At 60.8% G+C, this 17,587-nt stretch overlaps 6 protein-coding genes and 2 non-coding genes across 8 annotated transcripts; 5 read left to right on the top strand and 3 right to left on the bottom strand.

Annotated features, from left to right (window-relative positions):
* Positions 1-215: 215 nt before the first annotated feature.
* Positions 216-1,439, top strand: BXZ73DRAFT_102915 (uncharacterized protein; the record flags this gene model as incomplete). The annotated part of the gene is made up of 3 exons (XM_048015410.1): positions 216-306; positions 511-896; positions 966-1,439. The coding sequence occupies 3 exons, from the start codon at positions 216-218 to the stop codon at positions 1,437-1,439; spliced, it is 951 nt and encodes a 316-aa protein (XP_047876423.1).
* A 1,546-nt stretch (positions 1,440-2,985) lies between these two features.
* On the top strand, positions 2,986-3,786 carry BXZ73DRAFT_90922 (uncharacterized protein; the record flags this gene model as incomplete). The annotated part of the gene is made up of 5 exons (XM_048025805.1): positions 2,986-3,030; positions 3,102-3,265; positions 3,323-3,437; positions 3,487-3,679; positions 3,749-3,786. The coding sequence occupies 5 exons, from the start codon at positions 2,986-2,988 to the stop codon at positions 3,784-3,786; spliced, it is 555 nt and encodes a 184-aa protein (XP_047876422.1).
* Positions 3,787-4,084: 298 nt separating this feature from the next.
* On the bottom strand, positions 4,085-4,156 carry BXZ73DRAFT_t133. Its single transcript has one exon. It is a non-coding gene; the product is annotated as a tRNA-Met (tRNA).
* A 368-nt stretch (positions 4,157-4,524) lies between these two features.
* On the top strand, positions 4,525-6,944 carry BXZ73DRAFT_49265 (uncharacterized protein; the record flags this gene model as incomplete). Its single annotated transcript, XM_048020218.1, has 6 exons — positions 4,525-4,942; positions 4,996-5,314; positions 5,335-5,428; positions 5,605-6,267; positions 6,348-6,530; positions 6,603-6,944. The coding sequence occupies 6 exons, from the start codon at positions 4,525-4,527 to the stop codon at positions 6,942-6,944; spliced, it is 2,019 nt and encodes a 672-aa protein (XP_047876421.1).
* A 482-nt stretch (positions 6,945-7,426) lies between these two features.
* Positions 7,427-9,422, top strand: BXZ73DRAFT_102912 (uncharacterized protein; the record flags this gene model as incomplete). Its single annotated transcript, XM_048015409.1, has 6 exons — positions 7,427-7,545; positions 7,572-7,661; positions 7,730-7,876; positions 7,927-8,006; positions 8,070-8,356; positions 8,412-9,422. The coding sequence occupies 6 exons, from the start codon at positions 7,427-7,429 to the stop codon at positions 9,420-9,422; spliced, it is 1,734 nt and encodes a 577-aa protein (XP_047876420.1).
* Positions 9,423-9,790: 368 nt separating this feature from the next.
* On the top strand, positions 9,791-9,862 carry BXZ73DRAFT_t134. Its single transcript has one exon. It is a non-coding gene; the product is annotated as a tRNA-Met (tRNA).
* A 451-nt stretch (positions 9,863-10,313) lies between these two features.
* BXZ73DRAFT_49250 (methyltransferase domain-containing protein) lies at positions 10,314-11,932 on the bottom strand (the record flags this gene model as incomplete). The annotated part of the gene is made up of 7 exons (XM_048020215.1): positions 10,314-10,493; positions 10,549-10,602; positions 10,665-10,939; positions 11,021-11,245; positions 11,417-11,548; positions 11,607-11,647; positions 11,694-11,932. The coding sequence occupies 7 exons, from the start codon at positions 11,930-11,932 to the stop codon at positions 10,314-10,316; spliced, it is 1,146 nt and encodes a 381-aa protein (XP_047876419.1).
* A 1,958-nt stretch (positions 11,933-13,890) lies between these two features.
* On the bottom strand, positions 13,891-15,665 carry BXZ73DRAFT_102910 (uncharacterized protein; the record flags this gene model as incomplete). The annotated part of the gene is made up of 5 exons (XM_048015408.1): positions 13,891-13,934; positions 13,987-14,263; positions 14,331-15,078; positions 15,135-15,267; positions 15,320-15,665. The coding sequence occupies 5 exons, from the start codon at positions 15,663-15,665 to the stop codon at positions 13,891-13,893; spliced, it is 1,548 nt and encodes a 515-aa protein (XP_047876418.1).
* Between the last annotated feature and the right edge of the window lie 1,922 nt (positions 15,666-17,587).

The raw sequence follows: 17,587 nt of genomic DNA, 5'->3' as shown, positions 1-17,587 counted from the left end.
AAGATGTCGACAGTGGCTCTGTGCCACGGGCAGATATCATCAGAGATTTGCCAGGGTGTGCGCAAAGCGTTGTTTGCGATTGTTAGGATCGAAAGCCTCCGCCTGCCTGATTGGGGCTGATCGCGCGATTCGCCTGCTGAGTCAGCAGCGAGTGGGATGGACGGCGGGCGCTGTTCGCGCGGTTTCTCACTCTCTTCCGCCTTCGTTACGCCCGCATGGAATCTCTCAACCTCAACAACCTCGTCAACTCCCTCCCTTCCTCCAGCTATGCAAATGCAGAGAAGGAGCTTTCCAACAACTTCAAGGGTATGTCTCCATCGTCCTCTATCTCTCCCCGTTCTCCCTCCCATCCGCCACTGTACGGCATCCTCTTTCACTGTGAACGCTCCCTTTTCACAACTGGCACGATTCTTGTCGTATCTCATGGTCTCGGGATGCCTGACGCCTTTTTATTTTCTTGTCTTGGCACGCATGAGAGCTCCTCGCTCACCCCGTCCTACCTTCAAACAGCCGCAGCACTCAGCCTGACCACCCTCTTCCGCACGTCTAAGACTGCCTCCAAGCGCGCCTACAACGCTGGATACTCTGCCGCCTGTCATGATCTTCTCAGCATGATTCAGCAGGGTGTGTCCGCCGACGCCGACCCCAGTCGCGAGGTCACTATCGGCCGTATCATGGACTACATCGAAGCCCGCCTGGAGGCCATCAAGTCCCGCGAAGAGGAAGAGGAGGAAGAGGATGAACGAGAGCGCGTCGCAAGGGCAGGTCCTACATCCGTCGCCGCCTCTGCCCCCGCCTCTGCCCCCGCCTCCGCCAGTGCTCCGCCGAAGCCCGCACACGCAGTGTCGGCGCCCAAGCCTCCTAGCCCGACCCTGCCTCCGGTCCGGAGAGAACAGGTGCGTCTCAGCTCTCAATCTACAACCATGCATCATGCAAACCCTTCGTCTTTGTATCAGCATCCACAGGCACCTCCCACACCCTACACTCCAACCGAGACGACTCGCCCCTTCCTCCCGCCCGCACTTTCCCCAACCCCTTCGCTCTTCACCTCCCGCTCAGCCCCACTGATGAGCAATACCACTACGTCCCCGCTCCCCCTACGCGCGTCCAAGTCGCGCCTCGTCTCCTCTCTCGCCACGAACCCGAAGGAGCTCTCCTCCATCCCACTCCCCTCCTCCCCCGTGCCCTTCACGTTCGAGCCCATCACGCTCGGGACGCCTCCCGCGGAGGTCGCGTCTATGAAGCGCAGACGCGAGTCCGCGGCCGATGCCGTCGTCGCGGCCTCCCCGGAGGTACAGGCGGCAGGGACGAGCCGGCGCCGGACGCGGAGCTGGCGAGGCGAGAATCAGCAGCACCAACATAGCGCGGGAAGCCAGAGCGGGGACGCGATGGACGTCGAGGAAGAAGGGCCGCAGCGGAAGCGTGTCGCGCGCCGGTAGGCGGTGGTCCGTCCGCCTTGGTATGCTCCCTTGTTCCTTGTTCCGCCCTTCACCCCAGCCGAAGGACAACGAATGGTAGAAGATCTGGAAAAGTGGGAGCGGAAGGTGAAGAGGATGGCTGGGGCTGTCGGAGAGGATAGAAGGGGGAAGAAGAGCCAGCCCACACCCCCATTGCGTATGCGCTCTTTTGCATTCATTCATCGTTCCCTGCCCGCTGTGCATGTCTCGTTTCCCACCCTCATGAACTGCGTCGAATATCACCAACACCCCGCATTTAACACGCACGTGGCACGATTGTATCCCTACCGTATAGTCGTATGTTTTATGTTCTTGCGTATACTTATGTCTGGCCGTCGATGCAATTGTACAACACGCTCATTCACCCCATCCCCACGTGCGACCACCGCAGTGTTTTTGTTGTGCCACGCCCGAGGTGTGTATTCTTTGTGGGTTCGGGAATGTCACGTTTACTTATGTCTTCGCTTCACAGATAGAGCTCCTGTGAGTGTCATCGCGGACGCCGGATGATCTGCAAGCGTCATCAACGTCACTGCTGTGCTCGCTTTGCAGACTCAAAGCACGCAGCCAGCATAGTCCTCCAAGGTTCCGGCTGCGCCTAATATCCAACTACGGCCGTTTCACCGAAGCTCACTTCACCATGATCCGCATTGGCACCCCACCAACTTCCGGCTGCGATGACGAGTTGGTCATTTTGGCTCAGTCTCGTGTTGACCGAGGCGTCTGACATCATACCTGCTAGACACACCGCACGATTCTGCCATTGTTCACCCCTGCTCCATGCACATCACTCTCCGGCGCTCGCTTCCTCCGCACGAAGGACAGCTCGTGACCCCCTCCGCGCACTTCCTGCAGACTCAAGAGCGCTAGATCAAACATAGGACCACCACGAATAGGCCGTCGAGGCCTACGAACGAAGAGCCTTCCCTGCGCGTGTCCTTCACTTCCGCCCCAAAACGCGCACATGGACTCACCGCCACCGCCTCGAGGCCCGCGTTGACGTGCTTCACGATGGGCACGAGCATGGCTCTCACCGTGTGCGCTCCGTGCAAGACACTCGTACTATCCCCAGACGCAGTCAGTCCTTGCAAAATTAGAACACCAGTCGGGCTCGAGGCCTACTATCGGGGCCTCGGCGATCGTTCAGCATCCAGGCGCTTCGTGCGTTCCCGAGAAGAACCAGTCGAGAAGGCGCGGCACCTCGACCTCGGAATGCACGCGGCTCAGCCCTTTGGCTGTGCCACGACGCCCGGCCTGCGCTGACGCCCTCCAACGCGGTCGCGGCGTTCCTCCTGCTCGGGTGCAGGACGGCGAGGCCCACACGTTGCGCGTGCGTTCATGGAACCTTGGCTTTTGCGCCCCGTCATGGGGTATATCTCCCCTGCTCAGCTCCGTCGGCCCCTTCCATCACTGCACCTCTCCACCATCTGTGAATTCGTCCCAGAGCTCCTCCCTCTCACCCACCCTCAAGCGCTCTCCTCTCAGACCCGCGCACCATCTGCCACTCTCCTCAGCAAGAAACATAGACATGGCAAGCACGAACGGCGTCCGCGTCGGCCTCTACGTACTCCTTGTACGTCTCTTTCTCTCTCTCTCTCACCCAAATGCACGCCGGCGTTCAACCCCCCGCTCATCCGCATGCAGTGGCTCTTCTCCGTCGTACTGCTCGGCCTCTGCGCCACGCGCCTGCACTACACGATTTTCCTCCCGCCGTTCGATCCGCTCAACAACGGCCAGCCATTCTTCGACCCGATCGTCGTCGAGCTAGCCGTGACCTCCATCCTCGCCCTCTTTTGGTCGATGTACACGTGTGTTCCCTTACTTTTTCTCCGTTTGATCCAGGGCGGCTGACGGGTGCGACGCAGGATCCACATCATCCACCGAAGCTACGACTACGGCCGCTTCTCGAGCTTCTTCTTCGAGCTCCTCGGCCTCTTCGTTTTCTTCGTCCTGTTCCTCGTCGGCGCCGCCATCGCCTCCGTGCGTCCTTCTCTTTCTCCGTCATCTGTATTGCTAACGCCCGCCGCAGACGTTCTGGGGCGACCTATTCTGGTGCCACAGCTTCTGGCAGTGCCGGGTGCTCACCGTGCTTGTCGCGTTCGCGTGGATGTGCTGGGTGCTCACCTTCTTCCTCTTCTTCGCCTCCCTCGCCTTCGCGATCGCCAACAGCGCCTTCTTCCGCCCCTTCCACGCGCAGTACAACCCGCACTCGAGCTACTACGGTGCGTCGTCGTCTTCTTCCCGCTCGTCGCCCTTCGCACGGCGGCTGACACCGCTCGTGTGCTGTGCAGCTGGGGAGAGGAAGCGCCGCTGGTTCGGGGGGTGGTGAGGGTGGACGTTGGACTGGGGTGCAAGCTGAGATATTTCGAGGAGGCGGGGATGTACTTCATTTGTTTAGAAAGCTCTCGCGTGTTGTATCGCACGCTTGATTACTCAGATTGGGAGCATCGCTATTGTCTATATATCATGCACATCAACAGCGGAAGCATCAAAGCTGAATTATCGCATCGTACATCAGAACGCTACAGACATAGGGCCCTAGGGACTTGTCACGGAGAAGCATGTCTAAACCTTCGCCGAGCGTGAGCACGCTCATTGAAGCGAAAAAAGAACGGAGATAACTTTAATAGCAACTCCTGGTTTCGATCCAGGGACTTCAGGGTTATGAGCCCTGCACGCTTCCACTGCGTCAAGTTGCTGTATCGGAGCTCCAAGTTGTAACAAATATGTATTATTCATTTGCAACAATGTAGATGCGCCGGTTTAACATGAACGCCCAATTTAATCCGATGATTCATTGCACTTCGTGTTGCGTCCTCCACCACAAGACTCACGATTTCAAGTCTCAACCGTTCACTTTGTTGCACGCCTTTATCCCACGGACGACCTTGTACGAGGGGCACCGCTGCTGGGAAGGGACGTCGCCGAGGCTGGAGAGTCACCACCGACGTCAGCGCACGGATGACGTCGTACGGGCCCCAAATGGATGCATACATATAACGGCCGGCCGCCCTCTCCTATCCCATCCTCATCTTTCTCTCCTCAAAACCTTCCATTAATTTTCACTATGGCTGGTCTCCCCCCTCAGATCAACACCACTGACACCGGTACCCCCGCCCGCGAATGGGCCCAGTCGACGACGACCGCCGCCTTCGCCCACACCGATCCCGTCCCCGCAGCACAGAACCCCGCGACGGCCTCGAACGCGACACAGACGCAGGAACAGATCAAGCAGCCCCAGGTCGGTGACCTCTCCATCTCCGCCGCCGCGAACGCTCAGAAGGGCCCCTTCGACGCAAAGCTCGTCCCCGGAGCGTACCCCGACACCCCTGGCACCGAGAAGCCGCCCATAGTTGCCAGCACCACCGCGCCCGGGTCAATGGGCACGACGGGTACGTCTGCGTCGGGCTTCATGCAGTCTGCGGCGGCTGCGGCGGCAGGATATCTCCCCAGAGGTGTCGTCGACACCGTGACGTCATATATGCGTGAGTGGTAGTCTTCGTCGTCGCGCGACCACTTCTCCTCATCCCGTGCCCAGCTACCACCGGCGCGACGGCAACGATGTCCACCGCCCGCGCATCCGAACACGATATCGAGCACAAGACATCTTTCCCCACCTCCGAGATGTCTGGCGCTGGCCCGCACGATCACATCGCTGGGGTTGGTGCACTCCCGGGCCCGCGCAACGAGGCGGGCGTCGCCAAGCTCCCTGACGAACGCGACGAGACCGAGCTCTACATGACTGCCGGCGCCGCGGCAGCCGCTCTTGCAGGAGGCGCATATGCACTCAAGGAGGCTGTCATGGGTGGCACCGAGCAAGCGAAGCAAACGGTTCAGGAGAACGGTGCGTCTTTCTAGTGGATATGTCGGCGCATAGTCTGACCGTAGGCTGTACGCGTGAACTCGTTCCTCCATGCAATCGACCATCACTTTCCCCATGTCCTTTCAACCCTCCTATTCGCCTCATGCCTGTCCTTCCACCCCTATCCCTATCATCAACCCTCCATGTTTGCACTCACCCTTTCGCATACGTCCTCCCTCCGCCTCCATATGTGTCACACTACTCGGCGCGCACGCATCCCTCTCCGCATACTCAATACTCCAACGTCATACAGTCCCCGGCGCGAGGGCGATCCCTGGCGCAAAGGGTAAAGCTCACTCAACCGCGGTCACCGCATCAAGCCTCCCCACTCACGAGCCATTCGGCTCTCACCCCGGTGACCATTCCTTAGGCGTTGGTGCGCTCCCCGGCAACCAGTCGGAGCCCCACGTCGCGCGCCTCCCCGAAGAGTCTATCCACCCGGCCTACGACTCCGGCGACATAGACTCCGGCGCGCGTGTCGCGATGAAGCCCAGCGAGGAGAACGGCGGGAACGAGAACGAGACTGGCGAGGCGGCGCGCTTTGGCGGAGTCGGCAGCCTTGTCGGCGGCGCGAATGAGGAAGGTGTTGCGATGCTCCCCGACGAGCGCCTGCAGCAGACGGGCTCGATCCCAGGAACGAGCATGGGCAAGATTGCAGGCGCGACGGCTGGCGCGGGCCTTACTGTCGCTGGTGCGTCGGCTTTGAAGGAACAGCACGACGCGAAGGCGGCGGAGAAGAGCGTGAAGCCGCCTGCCCCCACGGAGACGCAGGACAAGCCGTCGCCGATGGTCACTGAAGAGAAGACCACGGCGAGTGCTGCCGGAGTTACTGCCGCGACCGCCAAGGGCGCGCACTCTTCAAGGCAGGCGTCTGCCGCCGACGCGCGGGACACGCAACCCGACACCTCGAAAGACGCTACCGCAGACCACAAGAGCCAGCCTATCCAGGTACGTGTTCGACCTCCCTGCATTGCAATGCGCTGGAACGCGAGGGCGGCGAGTAGCTCGGTGCGCGTGCTCGGGATCAGCCTGAGCGCACCGTAGTTGGATGGGACGAGGCGCATACAGACCTGTCGCATCCCACCACGCGCGTGCGGGTGCATGCGATCGGGGACGCTCGCGTCGTGTGGGGCGACGAACCTCTGGATGGCGACGCTGCTCGTTCAGACACCGAGTACGACGTTGATGACGACGAGCATGAGCGTCGCAAGGTGCGACATGCTACGATGGTCTTCATGCGTGTGCTCGAACGCTGGCAAGACGACGCTGACCTCACTCTCCAGGGCGGCGGCTATGACACTGGCTACCACCCAGCCGCGCTGCATCCGCGTGACGAAAAGTATGCGCCCTCCTCAGACGAGACGCCCGATCCGACGTCTTCGGAACCGGGCGAACGTCAGCGAACACAGTCGCTGGGGAAAGACAGCAAAGACAAGGGCGCGAAGGAAAAGAAGGCGTCGTTCATGGAGAAGATGAAGGGCGAGGCGAAGGCGCTCATTGGCAAGATCGAGGGCCGGCACGACAAGGTCGAGGCCGGGCAGAAGATGAAGACCGGCGAAGGCAAGATCAACCCGAGCGCGACCCAGCAGCAGCCACAGGAAGCGGTGACCCAGCCAGGCGCGTGAGCGGCGACGCCGTCGTGGGGATTGTACGAGTACGTGCGCTCCTGTATCTTAGTGCGGGCCGAGCTATTCTTGGCGGAATTGGGCGTATCTTAGGCAGTGCAAGCGCGAAGTAGCACCAACGGCAAATGTACATTATTACACCTCTAGGCAATTCGCCTTTTCATCACCGCCCGAAGCCACCTCCTGCTAATCCCCGCCAGGCTGTCCCGCAAGCTGCTGCCTTGCCCATCGACATATCGCAGGCACGGCGGCCCGGCAGCGTCGGCACGTCAAGGGTGCCGGCGTGCTTCGCTGCGTCTGCATATACCGCCCCCCGTCTAATCGCCTGCAACCCACGGCAGCACCGGCGATGCGTCCGCTCTTCCCCCTACTATTCTTACCAGCCATGCTTATAGATGGGGCTCGTCGCCCTCTGTGTTTCGCTCTCCTCCCAGTCTCGGTGCCGCCACCCTGCCAGTCCCCTCCATCTATAACCCGCCCTCATGATTACCCTCTCCAAGCCTCTTGCACCCCATGTCATTGACGTCAGCAAACCCGACGTCGAGCTCAGGTTGAAGCTCGAGCCAGCTCAAGAACCCCTCCAGCACAAGCTAGGGCGCAAGTGTCTGCGCTCACACAGACACCGAGAGCAAAGACGTCGCTCCGGTATGAGCGGAAGATGGGCGACAGCGAGCTGTCGTACTTTCTCCCGTCTCGACAGGCGGGCGTGAACGATATGTGCGTCCCCCACTCGTCATTCGTACTTGTGCGGAACGAACCTAGGTAGCTAACGACATCGCGACCAGGTACTTGCACATCGGCTTCAGTGCGCGGCCGGAATGTATGCAGCAAGCGCGGGTGCGGGCTGCATGGGCGATTCTGCGGCTGAGGCATCCGTTACTCGCCGCGCGCGCGGAGACGTGCGATGGCTTGTGGGATGACGTCCGCTTTGTGTGCGTACATCGCCTGTCTTGCTGACTCTGATGCTGAATGTGCGGCGCAGTTACGACGCCCCATCGAGCCCTGAAGCCGCGTTTAGGGCAGCGGAAGATGGGCTTTTGTTCCGCATGGGGTCAAAGGAAGGTGCGTCGTTCGCGTTCTGCATCCTCGATGCCGTAATCCGTCCGTGACTGAATGAGTGCACAGACCTGCTGGAAGAATACCTTAATGGGCCGCGGACGTTGTCGAACACGCGACTCTCCTGCCTGTTCGTGTCCGAAGTTCTCATCGCACCCGAGCAGACACCCGGCGCACTCAGGGAGTACAACCTGATTATCAGCGCGGCGCACTTCATCGGAGACGGCATGTCCGCGCACATGCTGGCTCACGATCTCTTCTCCCTCCTCTCTGGGGCCGCGCACGAAGACGCGCTCCTCGAGCGGCTTAAGGAAGAATGGAGCGTGCGCTGGGCTGGCACGCCGCGCGAATCCGAGGTGCGCTAAACCGGGGTGCACGCACAGCCTGCGAGGCTGACAGTTTCGTTCGCAGACTATCCTGCCTCTCGCGCTCGAGGAGAGCATGCTCCCGTCCGGTCCTATGTCGCGCCTTCACGCCATCACCGCGCGGGTCGACTTCGAGCTCTCCGAGGTCCGCGTTGTCGGCGGGCAGATCTTCCCCCGCCGCGCTGCTCCCGCCGCCGCCTCCTCGCTTCCGAATCAAACCGCGCGCCAAACGACATACACCTTCGAATTCTCCCCTGAGCGCACCCGCGCGATCCTCACCAGCTGCAAGTCCAACCGCGCCTCCGTCAACTCCGCATTATTCGCCATCTGCGCCGCGGCCTGGGCGCGTTTCAATTCATCCGGCGACCGGGTTAGCACGTTTGACGCCGGAACACCGACGCTCATGTACTCCGCCCGGAGTCTCCGGCCCCCGAGTGCGACGGCGACGGCGAAGGACCCCGATGCGCGCGGGGGATCGTACTTCAGCCTCGCGTTGGGGTACTTTACCGTCGGGCTTCCGTCTTTCCTCCCTGCCGACGCGGACGTCGCGCAAGCGAAGGCGTTCTGGCACCGCGCCCGCGCTGCCCGCGCCCAGTGCGCCCGCGCCGCCGCGCACCCACTCACGGCAAGCCGGACGCGCGAGATGGCGCGCTCGCGGAGCGAACGCGCGCAGGCCTTTGCGCGCATGGACGACGCCGCCACCAGCCTTCTCCCTCATCCTCCACCACCCACAGCAGACGTCAACCTTGCGTCTCTCCTGCCCGCGCGCGGGCCCGCCTCCTCGGCGGCACTGCTCGGGCTGTCGCTCCCAGGGAACCTCGACGCGCTGTACGCGCGCGCGTACCCGCCGTCCCCTACGGGTGACGAGGTGGAGATCCGGCCGCACACGCTCACGCAGGGCGCGCGGCTACGGAAGCGCGGGGCGCTGCTCATGGCGTTCACGTTCCAGGGCCAGCTGCGGCTGTGCTTGGGGTGGGATGGTGAGGCGTTCGCGGAGGGCGTCGTGGAGGGGTTCTGGGCGGAGATCTTGACGTGTATGAGTGAGTTTATGGGATGAGAGGGGGCTAGACGGGCGCGTGCAGGAAGGAATTGACATTAGTGACGAATGTACCAATGTGTATGAGCACTGTAATCGCATACTGTGGGTGGAAAGGCGGCGCAGAAGGTATATATGAGTCATGACCCGTCTATCATATATGAGCCCGTGTCAAGCCTGCAGACCAGGGCCCTGTAAGCTGCAAGCTGGGCACGATTACTGATCGAGGTAGTCTAGACGAGTGACTGAGTTCCCTAACTTATCTAACCAATTTCTGGGACACACTGGATCGAGCATATGCAGATTGAAGATTCGCATATTCACCTGCCATGCCAGGCCTACTGCCGTTGTGTAGACTCTATAGACTTTAATAGCGACCGATACTTCACAGCAACTTGACGCAGTGGAAGCGTGCAGGGCTCATAACCCTGAAGTCCCTGGATCGAAACCAGGAGTTGCTATGGATCGCTGCCGCATTCCCTTGCGCCCTTTTTACATATCACGCTTTTAGCGGCGCCGTACGTCATTCGAGCACAGGTGTTGGGCATCTGAGTTCTGTTGTACACCAGCTTTGGCGCGAGCTGGTGAGCTGATATAGAGGCGCAACATGTGCCCGCGTATGCGTATGTAAATATGTATGTACAGTACCGTACTCGAGCCTCCAGGCCGCATATACACGCCGTCGCGACCTCCAGTGCAGCCCCGGGAGCGAGAACGGAGCAGCGGACCGGGACTGTGCCCACAAACTTGGCCCTTGGCCCCTCGTCCCGGGCCGCTCGAGTCGTCCGACGCGCGCGCGCACAGACACATACAGACGGCTTCCAGCGAGGATACGAGAACAGAGTGGATGATGTAGATGATGGGTAGCCCAAGCGCGAGCAGGGACCCACGACCGACGAACCCAGCGAGGCGTCACGACCCGATCTCCCGGCGTTCTTTCCGCACGTCCTCGACGATGGGGGGTTCCGCGGGGGCGGCAGGGGGGTCGGCGATCTGGGGCCGCTCGGGGTGAGCGCCATCGGGGGTGGGGGGAGCGGCGGGGGTGTAGTCGCGGATGAACGCGTTCTCGCCGCGAGTGTTGAGGAAGGAGTACTGCAGGGTGGGAGTCGGCACCGCGACCGAATGTCGAAAACATAAAAGGACGCACCTCTGCAAGCTCGACCCCGCTGCGCCTGTTGTAGTTCGCGTAGATGAGGTTGATCTGCCGGCGCGGGGTGCGCGTCAGCCCGGCGGGATCGCAAGGGAGAGAAGAGAGGGACGGACCTCCTGGTGGAACGGCCTGAGGCCGGCGACCTCGAGAAGCTCCCACCACTCGAGAAAGTCTTGGAAGCGCTGGTTCCATATGTGGAGCTCAATCTGGAGCTGGCCGAAGGGGAGGACGCCGTCGCGCTCGCGGACGGTCCAGCCGGTGGAGTTGGCGTCCGCCTGGACCTGCGGCGGGGTGGCGCGCTCGACGGTGAAGTCGCTCACGACGCCGCGCATCGCCTCCCACTCCCATCCTTCGAGGTCCAAGCGAAGAAAGTCGATGTGGGCGTGGCCTGCATCGGGCGGGCGTGAGCACGATCGCGTGCCGCGTGCTCAAGCGTGGGGGGAGGTGGGGGAAAAGGTCGAGGACGCACCGTTCTCGGCCATGAGACTCTTGAGCGTCCAGCCCTTCGGGTCGTCGTTCGGGCCGTGGTGGTCGCTGCTGGTGAGCGTGAGCTTGGCAAAGTGGGCGCGGTGGCGGAGGAGGCGGGGGATGTAGTGGCTCGCGTCGTCGCCCTTGGTGGAGTCGTAGATCCAGACCTGGCAGTAGCGCGTCGACCGGAGGAGGGTGGCCTCGAGCGAGTAGGACGAGTCCATGCCTGCGCAGGGAGTACGTCAGGCAAGTGGCTGATAGGCGGCTTGGAAGGGGTGCGGGTGGATATCTGCGCACTGGGCGCGGGGACTCGGAGCCGAGAGGCGAATATGGGGAACGGGCACAGGGGGGTGGCCAACGCACAAGAGGCGCGGAGGGAGAGCGGAGGAGGACGGACCTATTGAATAGATCACACAGTCGGGCTTGTCCTGGATGCGCGACAGGCCGCACAACCACTTTCCGCCGTCACCGAGCGCACCCATCCGATCGACCTCGTGCGGGCAGTTGAAGATGGCGGGGAAGAGGTCCCCTACACGGTGGCGGCGACGCGTCAGTCTCCCGCAGCGCGCATCGTGGGCGACACTCACAGACGGTGTACGGCGGCCACGGGTCCTGGTCTGGCGGAAACCTGGAGAGAGTCAGGCGGAGGTGGACGAAGAGAGGGAGCGACGGACATGACGAGGTGGGCGGGAGTGGGCCCGTACTTGGTGATGAGGGCCTGTCTTTGGGGGAGCATCGCCCGGTACTTGTCCTCTTCGCGGCCCAGCCGGGTCTTGAGCTCTGGATTTCGGGTGTAGACGACCGGGCGCGGGGGTTTGTGTGCGAGGAAGAACCAATACGCGCAGAGGCCGAAGGATAGGACGGCGAGCAACAGGCGGGGATGCCGCTGGGCCCAGGTGAACGGCGTTTTCATCGCGTGGGCAGGTGCGAGGCCGGCGTGGGGAGGGGAACGAGCGGCGGGGGCGTCGGCGAGGGCGGGGCGAGGGCGGGGGAGGAGGAGGAGTGAGGACAGGCACCGGCGACCGCGCATGCCAGGCTGCGCACTCACCTCGAACGCCGGCCCTCGATGCCCACGTGAAGGCGCTTGTCTCCAGTCCGACTCCGAGTCGTTGTCGTCGTCGTCGTTCGCCCGCTCGCTGTTTCTCCGCGCGGTCAACCTCACCCGGGGGCGCGCCTTTGCGCACGCACCCGAGCTGGAAAGAGCGGGGGGTTAATTTATCGGTTGCATCGCACTCTTGGCGTCGCACTCACTCGGCGTTCAGGTTTGCTGGGCCTCCGCTGGGGATCGTCATCCGCGTTGTTCGCGGCGGGCTGGGACGACGGGCGAACTTATAAGTCCGCGCCTGGATCCGGAGGGGCGTCGTTCCCTGACGAGGAGGCGGCGCCGTGCACGACGTCCCGTGTCAATCGGCTGCGCTGTAACGCCATCCGTTGCTTGGGGCCCTCTTCTTCTCGACCCCAGTCGCTTTCTCCAGTATACACCACCAAGCGTCCCATGCTGCGTCCGTCCACGCACCAAGATGCCCACCAACGTCGTCTCGTGGGTTTGAGAGATATCCTGTCCAGCAACCGCGCCCCACGCACTGCGCAGTACCCATCTGACTGCAGCTGAGCGCTGAGCATAGAGCCCTACTAGTGCCGCCGCACCCACGGCAGGCCAGACAATCCAGATATCCAACTCTCCGTCGCGCCATGAATTCCAACGCCCGTGATGAACTCTCCAGCTCTTCCCCCGGCTTCTGCACTCTGCGTTTCGCTTTCGCACAAACACCGGCCACACTGCACGACCGGCGCCTTCGGCGGACATGTCGCCTTCCCGCTCCGTTAGTCGACGCGCAAAACATCTAGCGCACAGTTGCACCCAGAACGGGATACGCGCCTCGAGCCGCCCACTGTGTACAAACCCAAGCGCGTCCAGAGCTGTGAATCGCGACAGGAGATCGAAGAGGAGCTGTACGTCGTGAGTATCCAACACGTCTGTGTGAGAGACTCCAGCGCCCACTTGTCCCCCAGGAACGCCACGGCGCTCCCGACGACGTAACTTACGTGCGAGAGCTGTTATGTATTGGCGTTCGTGTGAGCAGTTTCTTGCAGTGGCGGGCGGAGCTTCAGTTTCTGTGGCGATAGGTCCTGGTTAGATCTCATTGGCGACTGAGCTCTCGGATGTAGGGCTATTTTCTACGTCTAAAGAAAGCAATAAGAGCACGCGGTACGCTCGAAGTTCCCCCACCCCACGACCTCTTCCGATCTGACACACGCGTTGCCTCGTCCCGCCACTAGTTACATCCCCCTGCCGGCCATAAGTTGCTTCAGGCGCACACATTGAGTGTGGCATGGCCCTATTCGTGACGGCGTTTATCCCACCAACGTCTACGAGCGAATTGGTGATAGGTAACAGTTCATATTGTACTTCCCACCACCCGAAGCAAGTACCAAATCATGTACTTACCTCCCATGGGACACGTCACCTGAAAACTTTGCTGTCACGCGACTCCGCTCTTCGCCGAGTACCCCGACGCGAATCCGACAGTCCCCTTTTTAGCTGGCTCGTCCCCCCACATGCAATAGACAACTGTAGCGCGCTGTAGAATGCGTTTAGCACGGGAACACGCAAACGCGACCCGCGTAGGGATAGATGCTCGTCTGCAACCGGCAACTTGGGGTCTCGGCGGACAGACGAGGACGCACTGAGCGATCGCGCGTCTGGTGTGGAATGAGAGTCGAATGACCGCCGAACGGAGAAGGGCGGTAGGCGTCTGCACTAGCCAGCGTAACGACTCCTACAGGGCGAACTCTAGTAGTATCCAACGGTCGACGCTATGGAACAGGCATAGAGCCCATCGGTACTGCGTGTCGACGACAACGCGCTTTTCAGAGTGCCACCGGTATCCCAGAAGCGTTCCCAAATTCAAAGTCTACAATGCCCATGTCAGCCTTCTTTCCTTCGACGAAGGCAATATCGCGTACCATAATCGCGCGCCCCCCTGTGTCGCAGGAGCCACTCCCAGTCCTCATCGCCAAAGTCCTCTGCCGTCCTGAACTTCGTCTTGAGCGCGGACCAGTGCTCCGAAGTACCCCGTCCCTCGTTCGCGCTCCCAGGTCTCGGAACGTCCCAGAGGTACGGCCCGTCGCCGTACAGCCTGAGCGCGCGTGGCGGATCGTTCAGCAGCCGCTCCTTGAGCTCCGTGTTGCCGCTCTCGAAGGTGAGAACATGGAAGTATCCGAGCGAGTTCCTGCGCCTGGCCTGCAATCCATCGACGTGAGCTCATCAGAATCCAGATCACTCCCCCGCTGCTTGCGCACGGACTCACCAGACTCAGCAAAGCGTCATCGAGGCCGATATCATAGAACAAACAGCCGATCCGCAGCGCACGCACGCCGAGCGGGACGCACGTGTCGAGATGCTCGACCGTGTTGGCGTCACAGTGCTCCCCCAACTTGAGCGCGAGCGTGTCGAGCGCAGGGAGCTCCCGCAGCACATCGAAGAGCGGCTGCAGACGGCGTCCCCTGGTGTGGCGGCTGGGGGGCAGGTCTGCGGGGACGACGTCGAGGCGTCTCAGCGAGCGTTTGCCCTTCAAGAAGTCGACGAGAGTCTTGATCGTGTCCCAGCACAAATCTTCGTCCTCAGGTTGATCCCCGAGGTCGAGTCTGAAAGAGGTGAGGTGTGGAAGTGTGCCCGGAGCGATGGCCGCCGTGAGGTCCACGACATCGAAGCCGACATCCATGATGGACAACAATAGGGTGAGCTCGCGGAGTGACTGACAGTGTTGGAGCACTGAGGCGAGCGCGCTGATCCCGCCTTCCTGTCTGAGCTCGAGGGACTGGAGACCGACGAAGGACGGGGCTAAAAGACTATATGCCAAGTCGCCGACGATGGAAAGGTGAGTGAGTGTCGAGGAGTTGCGCCTCACGAAACCTGTCAATTGTTCCACATTCATAATCCAGGTATCCCTCTGATATAGATGGACAAACTCGTTCGGCCTGCCAGAATCCACAATGATACTGCGCAGGTCGGTGAAAGACGTCAATAAGTCATGATTGTGAAGGACCACACTGAACCTGCATACGCAAAAGTCAGGTTGGAAGCGGCACAGAGGACAAGATACGTTACTAACGGTATTACGAGATGTTGAAGCGTAGATCCAGTGCATTGCGCCAGAGTTGACATGACGATGGGTAGTGAATATCCAAACCATGACACCGAGTTGAGCGATGGCGCGAGGACGCGGATAGCTTCCAATAAGAGACCTGGCATTTCTGAGCATTTTCGCACCAGCTTGGAATAGCAGAAGTCACTTACAGAGTGCGAAGGGATACAGAGTATCCTCCTCACCGCTCCGATCTTCGCCCGGGAAGAGGTATACCGCGAGGGATTTGACAAGAACTGCGAAATCCGGGTCGGTAGTTATCTTCGTCAGGATCTTCCAGGACCTGATAGTGAAGCCTTTCGCCTTGCTTCCCAACCCTCTGAGCGAAGCTACGTCTGATAGCTCCCAGATGCCGAAGTGGAGGTTGACGTGTCGGAAGACGGACGGAAGAGCGATGGAATGGAAGGCATGGGAGACAAACAGACATATACGTGTGTTGTCCCGGTCGAGGCATTCGATGATGAGCCTCCAGAGCTCGGGAGGAAGGGCACCCTGCATCGCGGGGCCACTCTAGTAAGAGGGCGATGGGCGGAGAAAGACTGGCGAACGTCACGCCTAGTGACTATAGCCTAGAGCAGTGTAACATCACACCGAGAGTTCTGTGTCACACCTTCACACTCGATGCCCGCGACGCCGTTTGCTCTCTGCGATCCATTCCTGCCTCCATGCCAGCTGAAAGACCGCCATACCATCTATCTGTCGTTAAACTACGATTGGGAGCACGGCCCGCGGATCTTCCACGCGACCACACTCGCGCTGCGGGCTCGCGAACATGGGCACTGAGGATGAACTCCACCTTCGACGTGCTCGTTACATTATCCTCGTTCACACGCAGGTACCCCGGCATTATCGTCCTCAAAGTCTACAACACACGCGTCAACATCTGCTCATACAACGTGTTCAGCGATGGTATGCACTGTAGTCTTTCTTCCCCTGGTGCCGCAGATGCCCGGACTCCCAGTACCTTCGTTCCCAAAGTCCCCCACCGTCCTGAACTCGGCTTTGCGCGCCGACCAGTGCTCAGACCACGTCCGCGACTCATGCGTGCCCGGCGCAACTTCGTCACGAGTCACGACGTCCCAGAGGTAAGTACTCGGACCATAACCTTGGCGCAGGCGATCAGTCATCTACTGAGAAGCCTCGCACTACTAGTACCAAATACCGTGTGCCATTTTAAGCACTTGGAGAGACCCAAACGATTTTCTGCGCCAGACCTGCAACAGCAGTCAGTGTACTACTAAGCAATCACCTTAAGCAGCCTTTCCGCGCAGTCTCAGTTCCAATTCCAGTCTTTATGTCGTCGGAGACACCCATATCCCGTAGCTTTGACACAGTCCACAAAGCAAAGAGCCAAAAAGAGTGTCGTCGCGGCAGCAGCAGATATGGGAGACGACAACGATGAGGGCCAGAGCGCTCGCGTGGCGCGCACGTGCGAAGGCCACGCGTGAGCATCGCCACCTCTTCACGTCCTCAGCTCAGATCCGAGACCGTGGGCAGATCATCTTGCTCTCATTCACCTCTCGACCCCTCCCCTCTCGCCCCCTCAACCACGCCCTTCCCGTCGCCGCCATGAGTCTCCGCTGTGCGCCAGGATGTGCCACCCACCTACATCTCTCCCCTCCCACCGCTTCCCCCGCGAAAATCCGACGTCCCCAGCGTTTTTCCCGCCCAAATACACATGGATCCCACCCAGCACCTCTTTGACGCATACACCAACCTCCTTTGCCACTCTCCGGACATTCTGAGCACAGTAAACAAATGCAGCACCGAAGGAGAGACGTTTAAGCCTTCCCGCGACATCGACGAGCCATCCGCGGTCGATCTGCACCTCCGTTAGTGAGTAACTAGTCGGGGTATAAGTCTTACATAAGCGATTGACACCGATCGTTAGTCTCGCGGCTTATCCGTCGTCGCCGTCCACCTCCACCACCACTCCCCCGGCGGACTCCCTCCCTCGCCTCGCCTCCCCTTCCGAACGATCGCTTTCCTGCGAATTATACAATGACGATGATGCACATGCTTGGCTCACCGGGCAACGGTGGCTTCGATCGTCGTACTCGGCGCTGGACGGTGCGCTAGGCGACGACCAGCCCCCGGCCCTCCTCAAAGGCTCCAAGAATCTCTCACAATGCATCGAGGAGGGATCCATACAGGGATCCAACGCCTATGAAGAGGATCCGTCGTTGCGCTACACGGACGTGCTCGCCGCGAGCGATGACTGGTCGTGCGGCACGCTTTACGACCCGTTCCCCTTCGACGATGTCGCATCCCCCAGCTCCCTTTATGATGCCGTATCATCCTTCGCGCCGTCTCCTGCAAGTACACAAGACTCGACTGGAGATGGGTCTACGGTGTTGTCCTACGACTCGTCGCCGTCCCCTGCCCCTGCCCACGTCCCGTCGCCTCGTGCGCACTTCCAG

This window comes from Epithele typhae (assembly GCF_022376455.1).
Source record: "Epithele typhae strain CBS 203.58 chromosome Unknown BXZ73scaffold_35, whole genome shotgun sequence".
Classification (NCBI taxonomy): Eukaryota; Fungi; Basidiomycota; class Agaricomycetes; order Polyporales; family Epitheliaceae; genus Epithele; species Epithele typhae.
The sequence above is the reverse complement of the archived record's forward strand: the minus strand, read 5'-3'. Positions and strand labels throughout refer to the sequence as shown.